Consider the following 13835-nt stretch of genomic DNA (forward strand, 5'->3'; position numbering starts at 1 on the left):
GCAAGGTGTTCCTGCATGTTGACTTGTAAAATGACAAAAATCAGAAAAATTGTGCTGAAGGATAATACATTTCTGATCACAGTGCTGTTTTCAAGTCTTCCTCATCCTGGCTGTGATTCTTGAAGAAAGCTATTTACAAATGCATGGTAAATGCACCTGATAGCAATAACTTAAGCATGTCTTGAAAATAAGCTTGTAAGACAGATGTACCTGAATGTGTCAAGCTAGGGAATCTGGGTGTGGCCGAACTGGAGATCCCTTCCATTTTTTGTGAGGAACATCTGAGCCCTGGACTTGTCCTGTGGAATACTGGTCATACAGGGCACGAGGGCCTTGAGTTTTGCATTGAATCAAGGTCGTCAGGTAGAGGCTGATAGGGAAAGAGCGTTCAGTGAAGATGTTATATAAACTGCATGCCTTTGCAAGTGGTTGCGGTTATTCTGTTCAGCATGCTGCCACTGTATTCTCTCCCCTGTATGTAAGTCATAAGTAAAACCCCATGTCTTGTTCACTGGCTTTGAATCTCTTCTTTGGCCTCTTGAACCTGGTACCAACCCCACTGGAGCTGATAGGGGTTTAACACAACAGCAAATAGTAATTATTTTTTTAGTTTATATTTTAAAGAAGATGTGACTACAAGGGGAAGCTGAGCTGGTATTAGATTCACAGTCAGCTTCTCCCAAGCACAGTGCACCAAACGCTCCACGTTACTGCTTTTCCTTTGATTCTATTGGTGATTCTGTTCTTGTCTCTGCAGGAAGGTGTTAGTTATCCTTCACTAGTAATTTCTGAGCTTCTGAAAGCAAAAACACCCAAAGCAGATTTTTGAGTAATTTGAGAAACTCCCTCATGAGCGTGGAAATCCAGTGACTTTATTAGCATGGCTAAATTTGTTAGAACAATTCCGTGCAATCTGCTATACTTCTGTGAGGTAAACTTTTTTACCCTGCTCAGCTTCCATGCTGGGGTGCCCTCAGGCTGCCATGCCAACCAATATCAGCTGGGACAGACACCCATGGGGAGGTCTCAATTTGTGTTGGGAGCACAGGTGGGCAGAAAATGGGGTCCAAAGAGTTTGGGGTCAGTTAAGAAGTGTTGTGCAAAGCAGGGCAAAGAAAAAAAAGAGCAAGTAGACAAAAGCCTCCAGCCCCGGTCTCCCCAAGTGGTCCCCCATTCAAGACTCATTAAATCACAATTGTGCTTAGCTATGGCCTATGGGGCCTGCAAGGGCAAACCTCCATACAGAGGTCCGGGGCTGCAACAGGAAAGCCTGAGGGCAGGGCCCCAGAAGTTAAGTAGGGTCGGGCTTGGCAGAGTCTTGGATGGGGGACTGCCTGAAAAGACTGGGGGCTGGAGTCTTTTTCCTTTTCACCTTTTTCTTTGAGGCAGGGGCACAATCTCAGCTCACTACAATCTCCACCTCCTGGGTTCAAGAAATTCTCCTGCCTCAGCCTCCCAAGTAGCTGGGACTACACAACGCGCACCACCAAGCCCAGCTAATTTTTGTATTTTTTAGTAGAGACGGGGTTTCACCATGTTGGCCAGGATGGTCTCAATCTCTTGACCTTGTCAGCCACTTGCCTCGGCCTCTCAAACTGCTGGGATTACAGGCGTAAGCCACCGCACCTGGCCCCTTTTCACCTTCTTAAAGCTTTCCCCTGCTTTTCCCAGTGCTTCCCAACTGCCCCCTGACCCTGTCTCCTGTTTCCTGCTTGCCTACGCCCCTTCCAAGGCCCACAAACTCCCCTTGTGGGTTTGTCTCGGCAGTCTCCAGGCGCCATAGCCCTAGGGCACCACAGGATGAAAGCTAAGAAGGACCAGGCCTGGTTGGGTCTTGGGTAGGGCACTCCCTGTAAAGACCAAGGGCTGGAGGCTTTTGCCTTTTGCCTTTTTCAAGCTTTCTCCACTTGTCCCAATGCTTGCCAACCACCCGGACTCTCTGTTCTTTCTTTCCCGCTTGCCTATGCCCCTGCTGCAGCCAGGTTCTTCCCCATATGGGTTTGTCTGGGCAGCCCCCAGGCACCATAGCAGCCCTAGATCATTGTAGCCCAGAAGCTAAGCAGGGTTTGGCTTGAGTGTGTCTCTGATGGGGAACTGCCTGGGAAGACATGGGCTGGAGGCTTTGGCTTTCCGTTTCCTTCCCATTCTCCCCTGCTTGTCACAAACTTTCTTAATTGCCTCTTGAAACTCTGGGTTTCTATAACAGCTTCCCGACTGCCTGCACCCCTGCCAGAGACAGAGATCTTTCTGTGGGTTTTTGTTCCAGCAGCCCCCTGGCACCATTACAGCCTGAGGGTGCCCCAGCCCAGAAGCTAAGCAGTATCAGGCTTGACAGGGGCCTGGACGGGGACCACCTGGGGAGACCAGAAGGAGAAGGCTTTTGGCTTTCCCCTTTCTTCAGCTTTTCTTTGCTTGTCCCAATGCCTCCCAATCCCCCCGACTCGTCCCCTCCTTTTCCGCCTGCCTGTGTCCCCACAGCAGCGTGTGACGTTCTTGTGAAGGTACAGCAAGCAGCCCTCAGGTGCCACAGGACATTAAGGGGGCCCCAGCCTGGAAGCTAAGAAGGGTCAGGCTGGCTGGGGATTGGACGGAGGGCTGCCAGGGGAGAACAGGAGATGGAGGGTTTTCTGTTCCTGCTCCCTTTTCACTTTCTTCTTCTTTTTACAACACTTCCCAACTGCCCTCTGACCCTGGCTTCCTCATTTCCATCAGCCTGCAAGGCCATCTTTGCCTAGGATCTCCCCATAAAAGTTCGTCTCGGCAGACCTGTGCCATAGCACCCTGAAGGCACCCCAGCCCAGAAGCTAAGCCAGATCGGTCCTGGCTTGGGCTTGGATAGGGAACCCTCTGCATGGAAAAGGGGCTGGAGGCTTTTGGCTTCTTGCCCCATTCCATCTTTACCCCAATTGTCACAACACTTACCAACCACCCCCAACTCTGGCCAGCCTTTCTTCACCTGGCTGCACCCCTGCCATGGCCCAGGACCTCCCTGAAGGGGTCTTTCTCTGAAGTCACTGAATGCCATTGCAACCTGGGGACACCTCAGCCCGAATGCTAAATAGGATTGGACCTTGCTTGTGCTTGAATGGGGGACTGCCTTTGTTGATGGGGGCTGGAGGCGTTTGGCTTCCAGTTCCCTTTCCGATTTTTCTGCTTGTGGCAAAGCTTTCTAACCACCCCCTGACACTAGATTTCCCTTCCCCACTCCAGCACACCTGTGCCTCTGCCACGTCCTGGAGCATCATCAAGGGTGTTATTACTAGCAGCCCTTGTGCACCACAGAAGACTGAGGATGCTGCAGCCTAAAATCTAAGCAGGGTTGGGCCTCACTGGGGCTTGAATAGGGGACTGCTTGGGCAGACTGTGGTCTAGAGGCTTTTGGCTTCCTGATTCCTCCCAGTTGTTCTGCTTGTCACAATGCTTCCCAAACACCTGCTCTCTGCTCCTTCTTTTCCAGACCATCTGCCCCGCCCCCCCACCACCGCTGCAACCAGGGATGTCCCCAATGGGGGTTTGTCATGGCGGTTATGAGGCACAGTAGCAACCTGATGTCACCCCAGCTCACAGCTAAGTGGGATTTGGACTAGCTGGGACTTGGATGATGGAAGGCCTGGGGAGATAAGTGCCAGAAAGCTTTTGGCTTCCCACTCTGTTCCCACTTTTTCAGCTTGTCACAGTGCTTCCCAACTGACCCTGACTCTCTAGACCTTTTTTTTTGTCCACATAAACCCCCAATGTGGCCCAGGACTTCCACATGGGTCCATTTCTGCAGCTACTGGGTGCCATAGGAGACAGAGAGCTCCCCAGACCAGAAGCTAAGCAGGGTCAGACCTTGCTGCAGCTTGTATGATGGACCACCTGGGGAGACCGGGCGCCGGAGGCTTTTGGCTTCCAGCTGCATCTCCACAATTCCCCACTTACTGCAATGCTTCCCAACCACTCATTGCTTCCTGGCCTGTCTCCCACATGCCTTTGTCCCCACAGTGGTCCTGGTCTGTCTAGGAAGCCCTCAAACACCATACAAACCGAAAAGCAAGGGGCAAGTGAAAAACAATGGAAAAAAGGGGGAAAACAAAAAAAAACAAGAAACCAAAAAGCCCCAAACCCCAGCCTTCCAAAAAAGCCCCCAACCAAAGGCCAACCAAGCCCGAACCCGCCTAACCTCCAAGCGCAACAACCCCAAGCCGCCAAGGCAAACGAAAGCCGCCAAAAAAAAAAACGAACAGAAAAGCCCAAGCCGAAGCAAGGGGCAAGCAAGCAAAAAAACAAGGGCAAAAGCACAAAAGGGGGGTGCAAAAGGGTGACAAAAACAAAGGAAAAGTGGGAAGTGAGCAGGAGGGCAAAAGACTCCAGCCACCAGACTCCCCGGATGGTCCGTTACCTAAGCCCAAGCCATGCCCTGCCCTGCTCAACTTTCATGATGGGGTGCCATCAGACAGCTATGCCAATTGGGGTTAGCTGGGACAGACCCACACAGGGAGATCGCAGTCTGCATTGGGGGTGCAGGTGGGCAGTTAATGGTGTCCAGAGAATTGGAGGGTGGTTAAGAAGTATTGTGACAAGCTGGGGAAAGTGGAAAAAGAGCCTCCATCCCTGGTCTCCCTAGGTAGTCCCCCATCCAAGCCTCATTCAAGCTGGATCCTGCTTAGCTTCCAGGCCCAGGCATCCTCAGGCTGCTACGGCTCACGGAGTCTGCCAGGACAAACAACTACAAAGAGGGCCTAGGCTGCGGCGACAATGCTGGCGTGCAGCGTCCTGCAAGCTAAGCAGGGTCAGGACTGGCAGTCTTGGATAAGGGACTGCCTGGAAAGACTGGGGACTTCAGGCTTTTGCCTTTTAGCCTTCTTCAAGCTTTGCATCACTTGTCTTAATGCTTCCCAACTGCCCCCTGACTCTCCGTTTCCCGTTTCCAACTTGACTTCACCTTTTCCGAGGCCCACGACCTCCCTGTGTGGGTTTGTCTTTGTAGCCCCAGGATCCATAACAGCCCTAGGATGCCAGAGCCTAGAAGCTAAGCAGGGTCTGGTCTGGCTGGGGCTTGGATGGGAGACTGCCTATAAAGACAAGGGGCTTGAGTCTTTTGCCTTTTCACCTTATTCAAGCTTTCCCCCAATTGTCTTAATGCTCCCAACTGCCACCGATCTCTGTCCCCTCTTTCCCATTTTGCCTAAGTCCCTACTGCAACCCAGGACTTCTGGAGGATTTGTGTCAGCAGCCCCCAGGAACCATAGTAGCCCTAGGGCACTGTAGTGTGGAAGCAACACAGGTCTGGTCTGCTTGGGGCTTGGATGGATGACCACCTTGGTAGATGATGAGGGCTGGAGGTTTTGGTTTTCTGTTTTTCTTCACTAACCCTGCTTGTCACAAGGTTTCCCAAGTGCCTCCTGACACTCTGGCTTTCTATTTCATGTTACTGCCTGCCTGTGCCCCTGCCAAGGACAGATACCTTTCCAGAAATGTCCATCTCCTGACCAAAACGCCAGGCCAAAAGGCCAGACCAGGTCAAGAGGCCAGGCCAGGTCAAAAGGCAAGGACAAAAGGCCAGGCCAGGACAAAAGGCCAGACCAAAAGGCCAGGCAAAAAGGCCAGGCAAAAAGGCAAGGCAAGACCAGGAAAAAAGGCAAGACCAGGTCAGTCCAGACCAAAAGGCAAGGGCAAGCCAGGCCAAAAGGCTAGGCCAGACCAAAAAGCCAGGCCAAAAGGCCAGTCCAGGCCAAAAGGTCAGGCTAGCACAAAAACCCAGGCCAAAAGGCAGGGCCACGACAAAAGGCCAGGACAAAACACCAGGCAAGTCCAAAAGGCCAGGCCAGGACAAAAGCCCAGGCCAAAAGGCCGGGACAAGAGGCCAGGCCATGGCAAAAGGTCAGGCCAAAAGGCCAGGTCAGGCCAAAAGGAAAGGCCAGGCCAAAAGGCAAGGCCCAGCCAGGCTAAAAGGCAAGAAAAAGCTAGGCCAGGCCAAAAGGCCAGTCCCAAAGCCCACACCAGGCCAAAAGGCAAGGCCAAAAGGCCAGGCAAAAAGGCAAGGCAAGGCCAGGCCAAAAGTCCAGGCAAAAAGGCAAGACCAGGCTAGGCCAAAAGGAAAAGCTAAAAGGCCGGGACAAAAGGCCAGGCCAAAAGGCAAGGCAAGGTCAGGCCAGGCCAAAAGGCCAGACCAAAAGATAAGGCCAAAAGGCCAGGTCAAAATGCCAAGCCAAAATGCAAGGCCAGGTCAGACCAGGCCAAAAAGCCAGGCCAAAAGACAAGGCCAAAAGGCCAGTCCAAAAGGAAAAGCCAGGCCAAAAGTCCAGGCCAGGCCAAAAAGCTGGGACAAGAGACCAGGCCAGGCCAAAGGCCAGGCCAAAAGACAAGACCAAAAGGCCAGGCCAAGCCAAAAGGCCAGGACAAAAGGCCAGGTCAGGACAAATGGTCAGGCCTAAAGTCAAGGCACAAAGCCCAGACCAGGCCAAGAGACCAGGCCAAAAGGCAAGGTGAAAAGGCCAGGCTGGGCCAAAAGACTAGAATAAAAGGCAAGGCCAAAACACCAGGCAAAAAGGCAAGGTCAGTCCAGACCAAAAGGCAAGGCAAGGCCAGACCAGGCCAAAAGGCAAGGCAAGGCCAGGTCAGACCAAAGGACCAGGCCAAAAGTCCAGACCAGGCAAAAAGGCAAGGCCAAAAGGCCAGGCAAAAAGGCAAGACCAGGCTAGGCAAAAAGGCAAGGCCAAAAGGCCAGGCAAAAAGGCAAGGCAAGGTCAGGCCAAAAACCAGGCCAAAAGGCCAGGCAAAAAGGCAAGGTCAGGCTAGGCCAAAAGGCAAAGCCAAAAGGCCAGGCCAACAGGCAAGACCAGGCCAAAAGCCCAGGGTAAAAGGCAAGGCAAGTCCAGACCAAAAGGCAAGGACAGGCCAGACCAGGCCAAATGACAAGGCAAGGCCAGACCAGGCCAAAAGGCAGGGCCTAAAGGCCAGGCCAGACCAAAAGGGCAGGCCAACACGCAAGTCCAGGCCAAAAGACCAGGCCAAGCCATTCCAAGCCAAAAGGCCAAGCAAGGACAGTCCAGGTCAAACGACAAGGCAAAGCCAGGCCAGGCCAAAAGGCAAGGCCAAAAGGCCAGGCCAGGCCAGACCAGGCCAAAAAGCAAGGCCAAAAGGCCAGGCAAAAAGGCAAGGCAAAGCCAGGCCCAAAGGTAAGGCCAGACCAGACCAAAAGGCAAGACCAGGCCAGCCCAGGCCAAAAGGCCAAGCAAGGACAGCCCAGGCCAAAAGGTAAGGCAAGATCAGGCCAGGCCAAAAGGCCCGGTCAAAAGGCAAGGCCAGGCCAGAAAAGGCAAAAAGGCAAGGCCAAAAGGCCAGGCAAAAAGACAAGGCAAAGCTAGGCCCAAAGGTAAGGACAGGCCAGGCCAAAAGGCAAAGCAACGCCATGCCAGGCCAAAAGGCCAGGCCAAGCCAAAAGGCCAGGCCAAAAGGCCAGGCCCAAAGCCCAGACCAGGCCAAAATACCAGGCCAAAAGGCAAGTACAAAAGGCCAGACAAAAAGGCAAGTCCAGGCCAAAAGGCAACGCAAGACCAGGCCAGGTCAAAAGGCCAGACCAGGCCAACAGGCAAGGCCAGGCTGGACCAAAAGGCAAGGGAAAAGGCCAGGCCAAAATACCAGCCCAGGCAAAAACAGCAGGCCAAAATGCCATGCCAAAGTCCAGTCAAGGCCAAAAGGCCAGCCAAAAAGGCCAGGCCAGGCCACGTGAAAAGGTAAGACCAGGCCAGACCAAAAAGCAAGGCAATGCCAGCCCAGGCCAAAAGGCCAGGCAAAAACGCACGGCAAAAAGGCAAGGCCAGGCCAAGCCAAAAGGCAAGACCAGGCTTGGTCAGGACAAAAGACCAGGCCAAAAGGCCAGGCCAGGCCAAGCCAAAAGGCCAGGCCAAAAGGCTAGAGCAAAAAGCAAGGCAAGGTCAGGCCAAAAGGCAAGGCAAGTCTAGGCCAGGCCAGGCAAAGGCAAGGTGAAAAGGCCAGGACAAAAGGCAAAGCCAAAAGGTCAGGACAGGCCAAAAGGGTAGGCCAAAATGCCAGGCCAAAAGGCCATGCCAGAACGCCAGGCCATGCCAGGCCAAAAGGCAAGGCAAGGCCAGACCAGGTCAAAACTCAAGGCCAAAAGGCAAGGCAAAAAGGCCAGGCAAAAAGGCAAGACAAGGCCAGACCAAAAGGCAAGGACAGGCAAAAAGACCAGGCCAAAAGCAAAGGTCAAAAGGCCAGGCCAGGCCAAAAGCCCAGGCCAAAAGGCAAGGCAAGGCAAGACCAGGCAAGGCCAAAAGGCAAGGTCAGGCCAGACCAGACCAAAACGCAATGCCAGGCCAGGCCAAAAGGCCAGGCCAGGTCAAAAGGACAGGCCAAAAGGCCAGGCCAGGTCAAAAGGACAGGCCAAGAGGCCAGACCAGGCCAAAAGGCCAGGCCAAAAGGAAAGGCCAGGCCAAGCCAAAAGCAAAGGCCAAAAGGCCAGGCCAGGCCAAAAGACCAGGCCAGGCAAAAAGGCCAGGCAAAAAGGCAAGACAAGACCAGGCAAAAAGGCAAGGCCAGGCAAGACCAAAAGCAAGGCACGACCAGGCCAGGCCAAAGGCAAGACCAGGCCAGACCAGACCAAAAGGCAATGCTAGGCCAGGTCAAAAGGCCAGGCCAGGCCAAGAGGCCAGACCAGACCAAAAGGCAAGGCCAAAAGGCCAGGCCAGGTCAATAGGGCAGGCCAAAAGGCCAGGCCAAAAGACCAGACCAAAAGGTAAGGCATGGCTAGTTGTAATTACATAGAACTATATTCTTACAATCTTCCTTTTTAATGTTTCTTTCAAATTTTGGGGGGCTGTAGCTCTTAAGCTGAAGCGCAAAAGCAGCCAGGTAAAATATAAAAACAGTTCAATGGGTAGTTTTCACCTGCATGTCTTTCTTGCCTATAACAGAAACTCAAACCCGTTTCCTGTTTTTCTCTGTTGATGGACATGGATTCTATAATATGGCACTGCAAAATTAACATAGGAATTGGGCATGGAACAACAAACTCTAGCTACTTCCTTTCTCTCCTTTCCCTCCAGTGTCAGGATAGGGAAAGAATTCCTAAGCTAAAATCATCACCAGTGTTCCTTTCTATTCTTCTGTTTTTGAACTCTTAGGATAAACAGTGCCAATGGCCTTGAGATTAAGAGCACCGTGGGCCAGTCTTCCCTGACGGTGACCAACGTCACTGAAGAGCACTATGGCAACTACACCTGTGTGGCTGCCAACAGGCTAGGGGTCACCAATGCTGGACTAGTCCTTTTCAGTAAGTACGCCAAAGCAGGGCCCAACTTGGTGGAATTAAATTGACTCTTCACATGAAAAACGTGAAAACCATTCCCTTGTCTATTAAAAGTTCACTTAAACACAATAAGGATATATGCACTGAAACAAAAACGCAGGGTTCTCAATCTCTGTGCATAGGTGGGACTTATAAATGGAGCAACTTCTCTCTATATTCTTTCTTGCTTCTGATAACTGCCTAGATTGTGTTTGTTTTCTTTAGTTTTGTTGTTGTTTTGTTTTTTCCTAGTTATTTAAACTGAAAAAAGTATTCAGAGAACACAAGTCTCTATGGCAGTGGTCCTTTAAGAAGCAGAGGTGATGTAAGAGCCTGGAAATGGATAACGGTTTTGTGTGTGCGTGTGTGTGTGTGTGTGTGTGTGTGTGTGTGTTTAAGGCAGTAATAAGAGAGATTGAGGAAGAAATATTGAGTGAGAATGAATAACGTGATGAGAGAAGGGAGAGGCTAGAACAAAAAGTCTTTTTAATACAAGAGGAAGAGTGGAATAAATGATTAAAGCATAACATAAAATCTAGTGGAGAAAAAATGGTTGCAGAAAGCTTTCTGTATGACAGTAGGAGACATTACTTTTCTGATATATTTTTGGAACAGAGATATAATGGTAGGAAAAGGGAACATTTCTGAAGACCAGAGAAGATCCTGAAAGTAGACCAAGGAGGGTGTGGTCATTCTAAAGTCACAGATTTTAATATGAGACCCCACGTTGGAGTCCTGCTCTTTAGCAGCAAGTTAGAGTCAAGTCTGTAACTCCCTGCCTTGTTGGGCAGGTGACTATGAGCACAGAAGCAGATGCCCCCTGAGAAACAGAAGGATGCTAAATGGAATCACAGGAAAATGATAACATTTAGAATAGAGAAATGTTTATCAGAATAAGCAATAGAAACAAAAAAGTTAGTCCATGCTGAATCTGAAAGTTCATTTCTAAAAGGAAAAGTTAAAAAAAAGTACTATAATTATTCTGGAATAACAAACCACTAAGTTTATTTTTTTTTTTTTGCACAGGTTCAATTGGAAAAACTAGAAATACTATGACCAGAAGAAATGTCTCTATCTGGCTATATTCCATTTAGATGAGGCTTCAGGAAAAAAAATATATTTTTTTAAGAAGAAAAATCAATTTAAGTGAGAGTTGTCTTTAAATGTAGTGTTAAAGCCATTTTAAAACTTTAAGATTGAACTCCACTTATGAAAACAACAATCACAAAAAACTCTAACTTTGGCCTTCAGTTTCTCATTCATAACTCTCATTGACTTCAGTCTGTGACAGTTTAACGAGATACAGCTATACAAATGCTGCATCTATATAAAGCTTAAAATTCACAAGCTGTTTATTTATCTCCAAAGACCAAACATCAGCATTCTTTGCCTCAACAAGAGACATCAATATCTGTAAGACACTTGAGAATATAATTCTTAAAAACTGTAGTTACCTGATTCATTCCTAACATTAAGGATTCCATAAATGGTGGGGGTGAAAACCATCCTCAACTGTGAATTTAAAATTTACCAAATCTAAGTTGACCTGGTTATGTATAACAACATATAGTTAAAAACTTAAAAAGAAGGCTGTATAGAGATGAGTAAGGAGAAGATAGGATAATTGGATGAGTTACGGAAAGTGAAAAATTACACATTTGCATTAAAGTATGTTTTCTTTCTATTTAACCTAAGGCTAAGAACTATACTAATGATATATCAAATAATAAATAAAATGTCATCAATAGACTGAGAGAGAGGAAAAAGAAAGAGGTTGGAAGGATGGAATACTTGAGGGGGGAAGGAAAGTGAGTGTAGACTAGGTCAAAGGCAATGAGATACTGCTAGTGGTCATGGAAGGTAACATCAAGCCCTACAATACCAATGCCCTATAGCAGAAGTCCATTTAAAGGACTTAACCAAGCAAAACTGAGGAATATCAAGAATCTTACAGAGTTTCTGTTTGTATACTGAGAATCAGGGAATAACCAGACAAGTGTATGCTATCACACTTCCCTTTATGATTTAGTAGAGATCACCCTCCATTATTTATTTGAGGATTATGTGGTGCAATGATTAATGATGTACCATTCCTGGCGGTCCCACATAGGCACTACCACAGTTGTGTCTTTGACAGCATGCAGAGGCACCACATGCATCAGCATTAGGTTTAGAATTGACGTCCCACCTTTATTGTAAAGTTAGGAGGTATAATACTTAGTGAAAAATAAAATACAAAAGATCATTAGCCTTTGAGGTGAAAAGGAACAATTCAAATTGCAGAATATTGGTGAATCTATTGCACTATTTCTTAGTTCCCAGGCCTAAGAACAAACATTTTGGGGGAGAAGTTCTGCTTCTTTTGTAACAGGAATGGCACTTCCTCCACCCACCCACTCACCACCAGTTAGTTTTTGGAGATGCGTTGTTACAGCCTGCATAGCTAGAACCTTATAATTTCAGAGTTCCAAAAGAAAATAAATGAAAAGAGAGGGAGGGAGATAAGAGAAAGAAAAGAAGGAGGGGAGGAAAGATGGAAAGAAAGAAGGAACGAGGGAAGAAAGGAAGGGAGGGAGGGAGGGAGGAAAGAAGGAAGGAAGGGAAAGAGGGAAGGAGGGAGGAAGGAAGGGAGGGAAGGAGGGAGGAAAAGAGGGAAGGAGGAAGGAAAGAAGGAAGGAAGGGAGGGAGGGAGAGAGAGGAGAAAAGGAAGGAGGGGAAGAGTAAGAGTACTTGTGTGAGTAAATATTATTTGCATTCAAATAAACAGGATTAATGGGAAAAGGAAAACACTGTGCACAAGTGACAGCAGAGATAATTTTCCACGAAACAGAGCCAGGAGGGGAGAAATGCTTAGGGGTGGGTGTCTGTGGCCACAGCCCTGACAGAAGCACTGTGTGGGCAGCAGGGTGCTCTGCTGACCAAGCCAGTCCAGAGAATAACAGGCAGCCGGTGAGCCTCTGCCAGCCAGAGGCAGCAGCAGGTAAAGTCTCAGAGCCAGAGCCCCTGAAGAGTTGGCGATTATTCATCTTTGTTGGTGTGTCAGCACATTTTCAGCCTTGTCCACCACAGTGATCAGCTGATTTTTCACACGGTGTCAACTTGCAGTCACATGCATGCATACACTTCCCCACTCTCTATCCAAATACTGATCTCCAGAGGGGTCAAAATCATGGAATGAGAGTGTAAGAATACATTGGATTCATAGCAGTTTTTCCTGAGCTGGTGGAAGCATTCCTTTCTCATTCATCTAGTTCACACCTTCTAGCACTCTGTTTGTCAAAGATCTGCACTACCTCAGTTCGTATAACCAAGTAATGTGCTGTATATGTTTTTCTTCATCCTTGGGCTAAGCATTACCTTATACAGCTTTTTGAATGTATGCAATGGCACAATGTATGGGCAAGGATTTGGCTCCCCAGTCTTTGTCAGGTAGGGGGATATGCATCACATAGATGAAAACTTGGATTTCGAGTCATGCCAAGAGAAGTTCCGCTGTCTGCATACGTAACGTAACAAGACTGTATTTCCAGACTGATTAACTAAAATTCACCCACAAAGGTGATAGGTTTATCTTGTTTTGTGCTCATGTTGAGTTAGATTTAAAACAATGGACATGGAGGAAGAAAGGGTGATAATTTAAATGTTACCCCTTCTTATTAAGTGAGTGCAATGTACTCTGCAGTATCTACTGTGCTAAATGTTTCACATACAGGATCTGATTTTTTTAAATTATATTTTTGTATCAGAAATGGGTCTTGCTATGTTGCCCAGAATAAAGTGCAGTGGCCATTCATAGGCATGATTCCACTGCTGATCAGCATGGGAGTTTTACAAGTTGATGATATTTTAAAGTTTAAAAAGAAAATTAAAAGCACCTCATACACACAGATGCAGCAAAGCCCAGTGAAGATTTTTTTTTGTATTTCTCTTCTTTTGTACTCAAAAGCTTCAAAAGACCTTTATAATCCTCACATTTCTCTAAAGCACAAGTGGGATTGTCCTTTAATGTGAGGGAATATTCTCCTCCTAGACAAAATGCTGACCACTAGGTTGGAATATTCACTGAGAACTTCAACATGCCACAGATAACCCAATCATTGAACTAATCTGGTGGTAGCAGGCTATTGGGGATTAATGAAAATGGCTACTCAGGAGCCTCCTGGCCAGGGCCAACTGATGGAGTTTGTATGGATGTTTCCTTGAGTCTCACGTGCCACAGGAAGAGTGAGCCCATTCTGTCTAATCCGTTACACAACTTGATAAGAAGTGCACGTGTGAGAGCTTCAATCCTTCTCTAATTTACACAGTTTCCTTTGTTGCAAATGGCACCAAAATAGAAAGGGAACAGAAGTGGGTAGAGTGACCTCCACTACCAACTCTCTGTGAATAACTTTCTGACAATGCTGAACCCAGTTCAAAAAGCACATCAGCTGCAAAAAAGGTATGTGTTGTCAGCTCATAAATAAAATGCCAATCTGCCTCAATACATAGGCTAGGAAAAGAAGAACAAATAATACTTCTGTTTTTAAAATGATAATAATAATAA

At 48.1% G+C, this 13835-nt stretch overlaps 1 protein-coding gene across 1 annotated transcript in view; it reads left to right on the top strand.

Moving 5' to 3' along the window:
* Positions 1–7650: 7650 nt before the first annotated feature.
* Positions 7651–13835, top strand: part of LOC108298665 (protein monoglycylase TTLL8-like) — a 50949-nt gene continuing 44764 nt past the window's right edge. The window contains 2 exon segments of the mRNA XM_037735863.1: positions 7651–7718; positions 9126–9303. Of these exon segments, the coding sequence (XP_037591791.1) occupies positions 7651–7718; positions 9126–9303 (246 nt within the window).

The sequence above is a fragment of the Cebus imitator genome, unplaced genomic scaffold, assembly GCF_001604975.1.
Source record: "Cebus imitator isolate Cc_AM_T3 unplaced genomic scaffold, Cebus_imitator-1.0 Scaffold1031, whole genome shotgun sequence".
NCBI lineage: Eukaryota > Metazoa > Chordata > Mammalia > Primates > Cebidae > Cebus > Cebus imitator.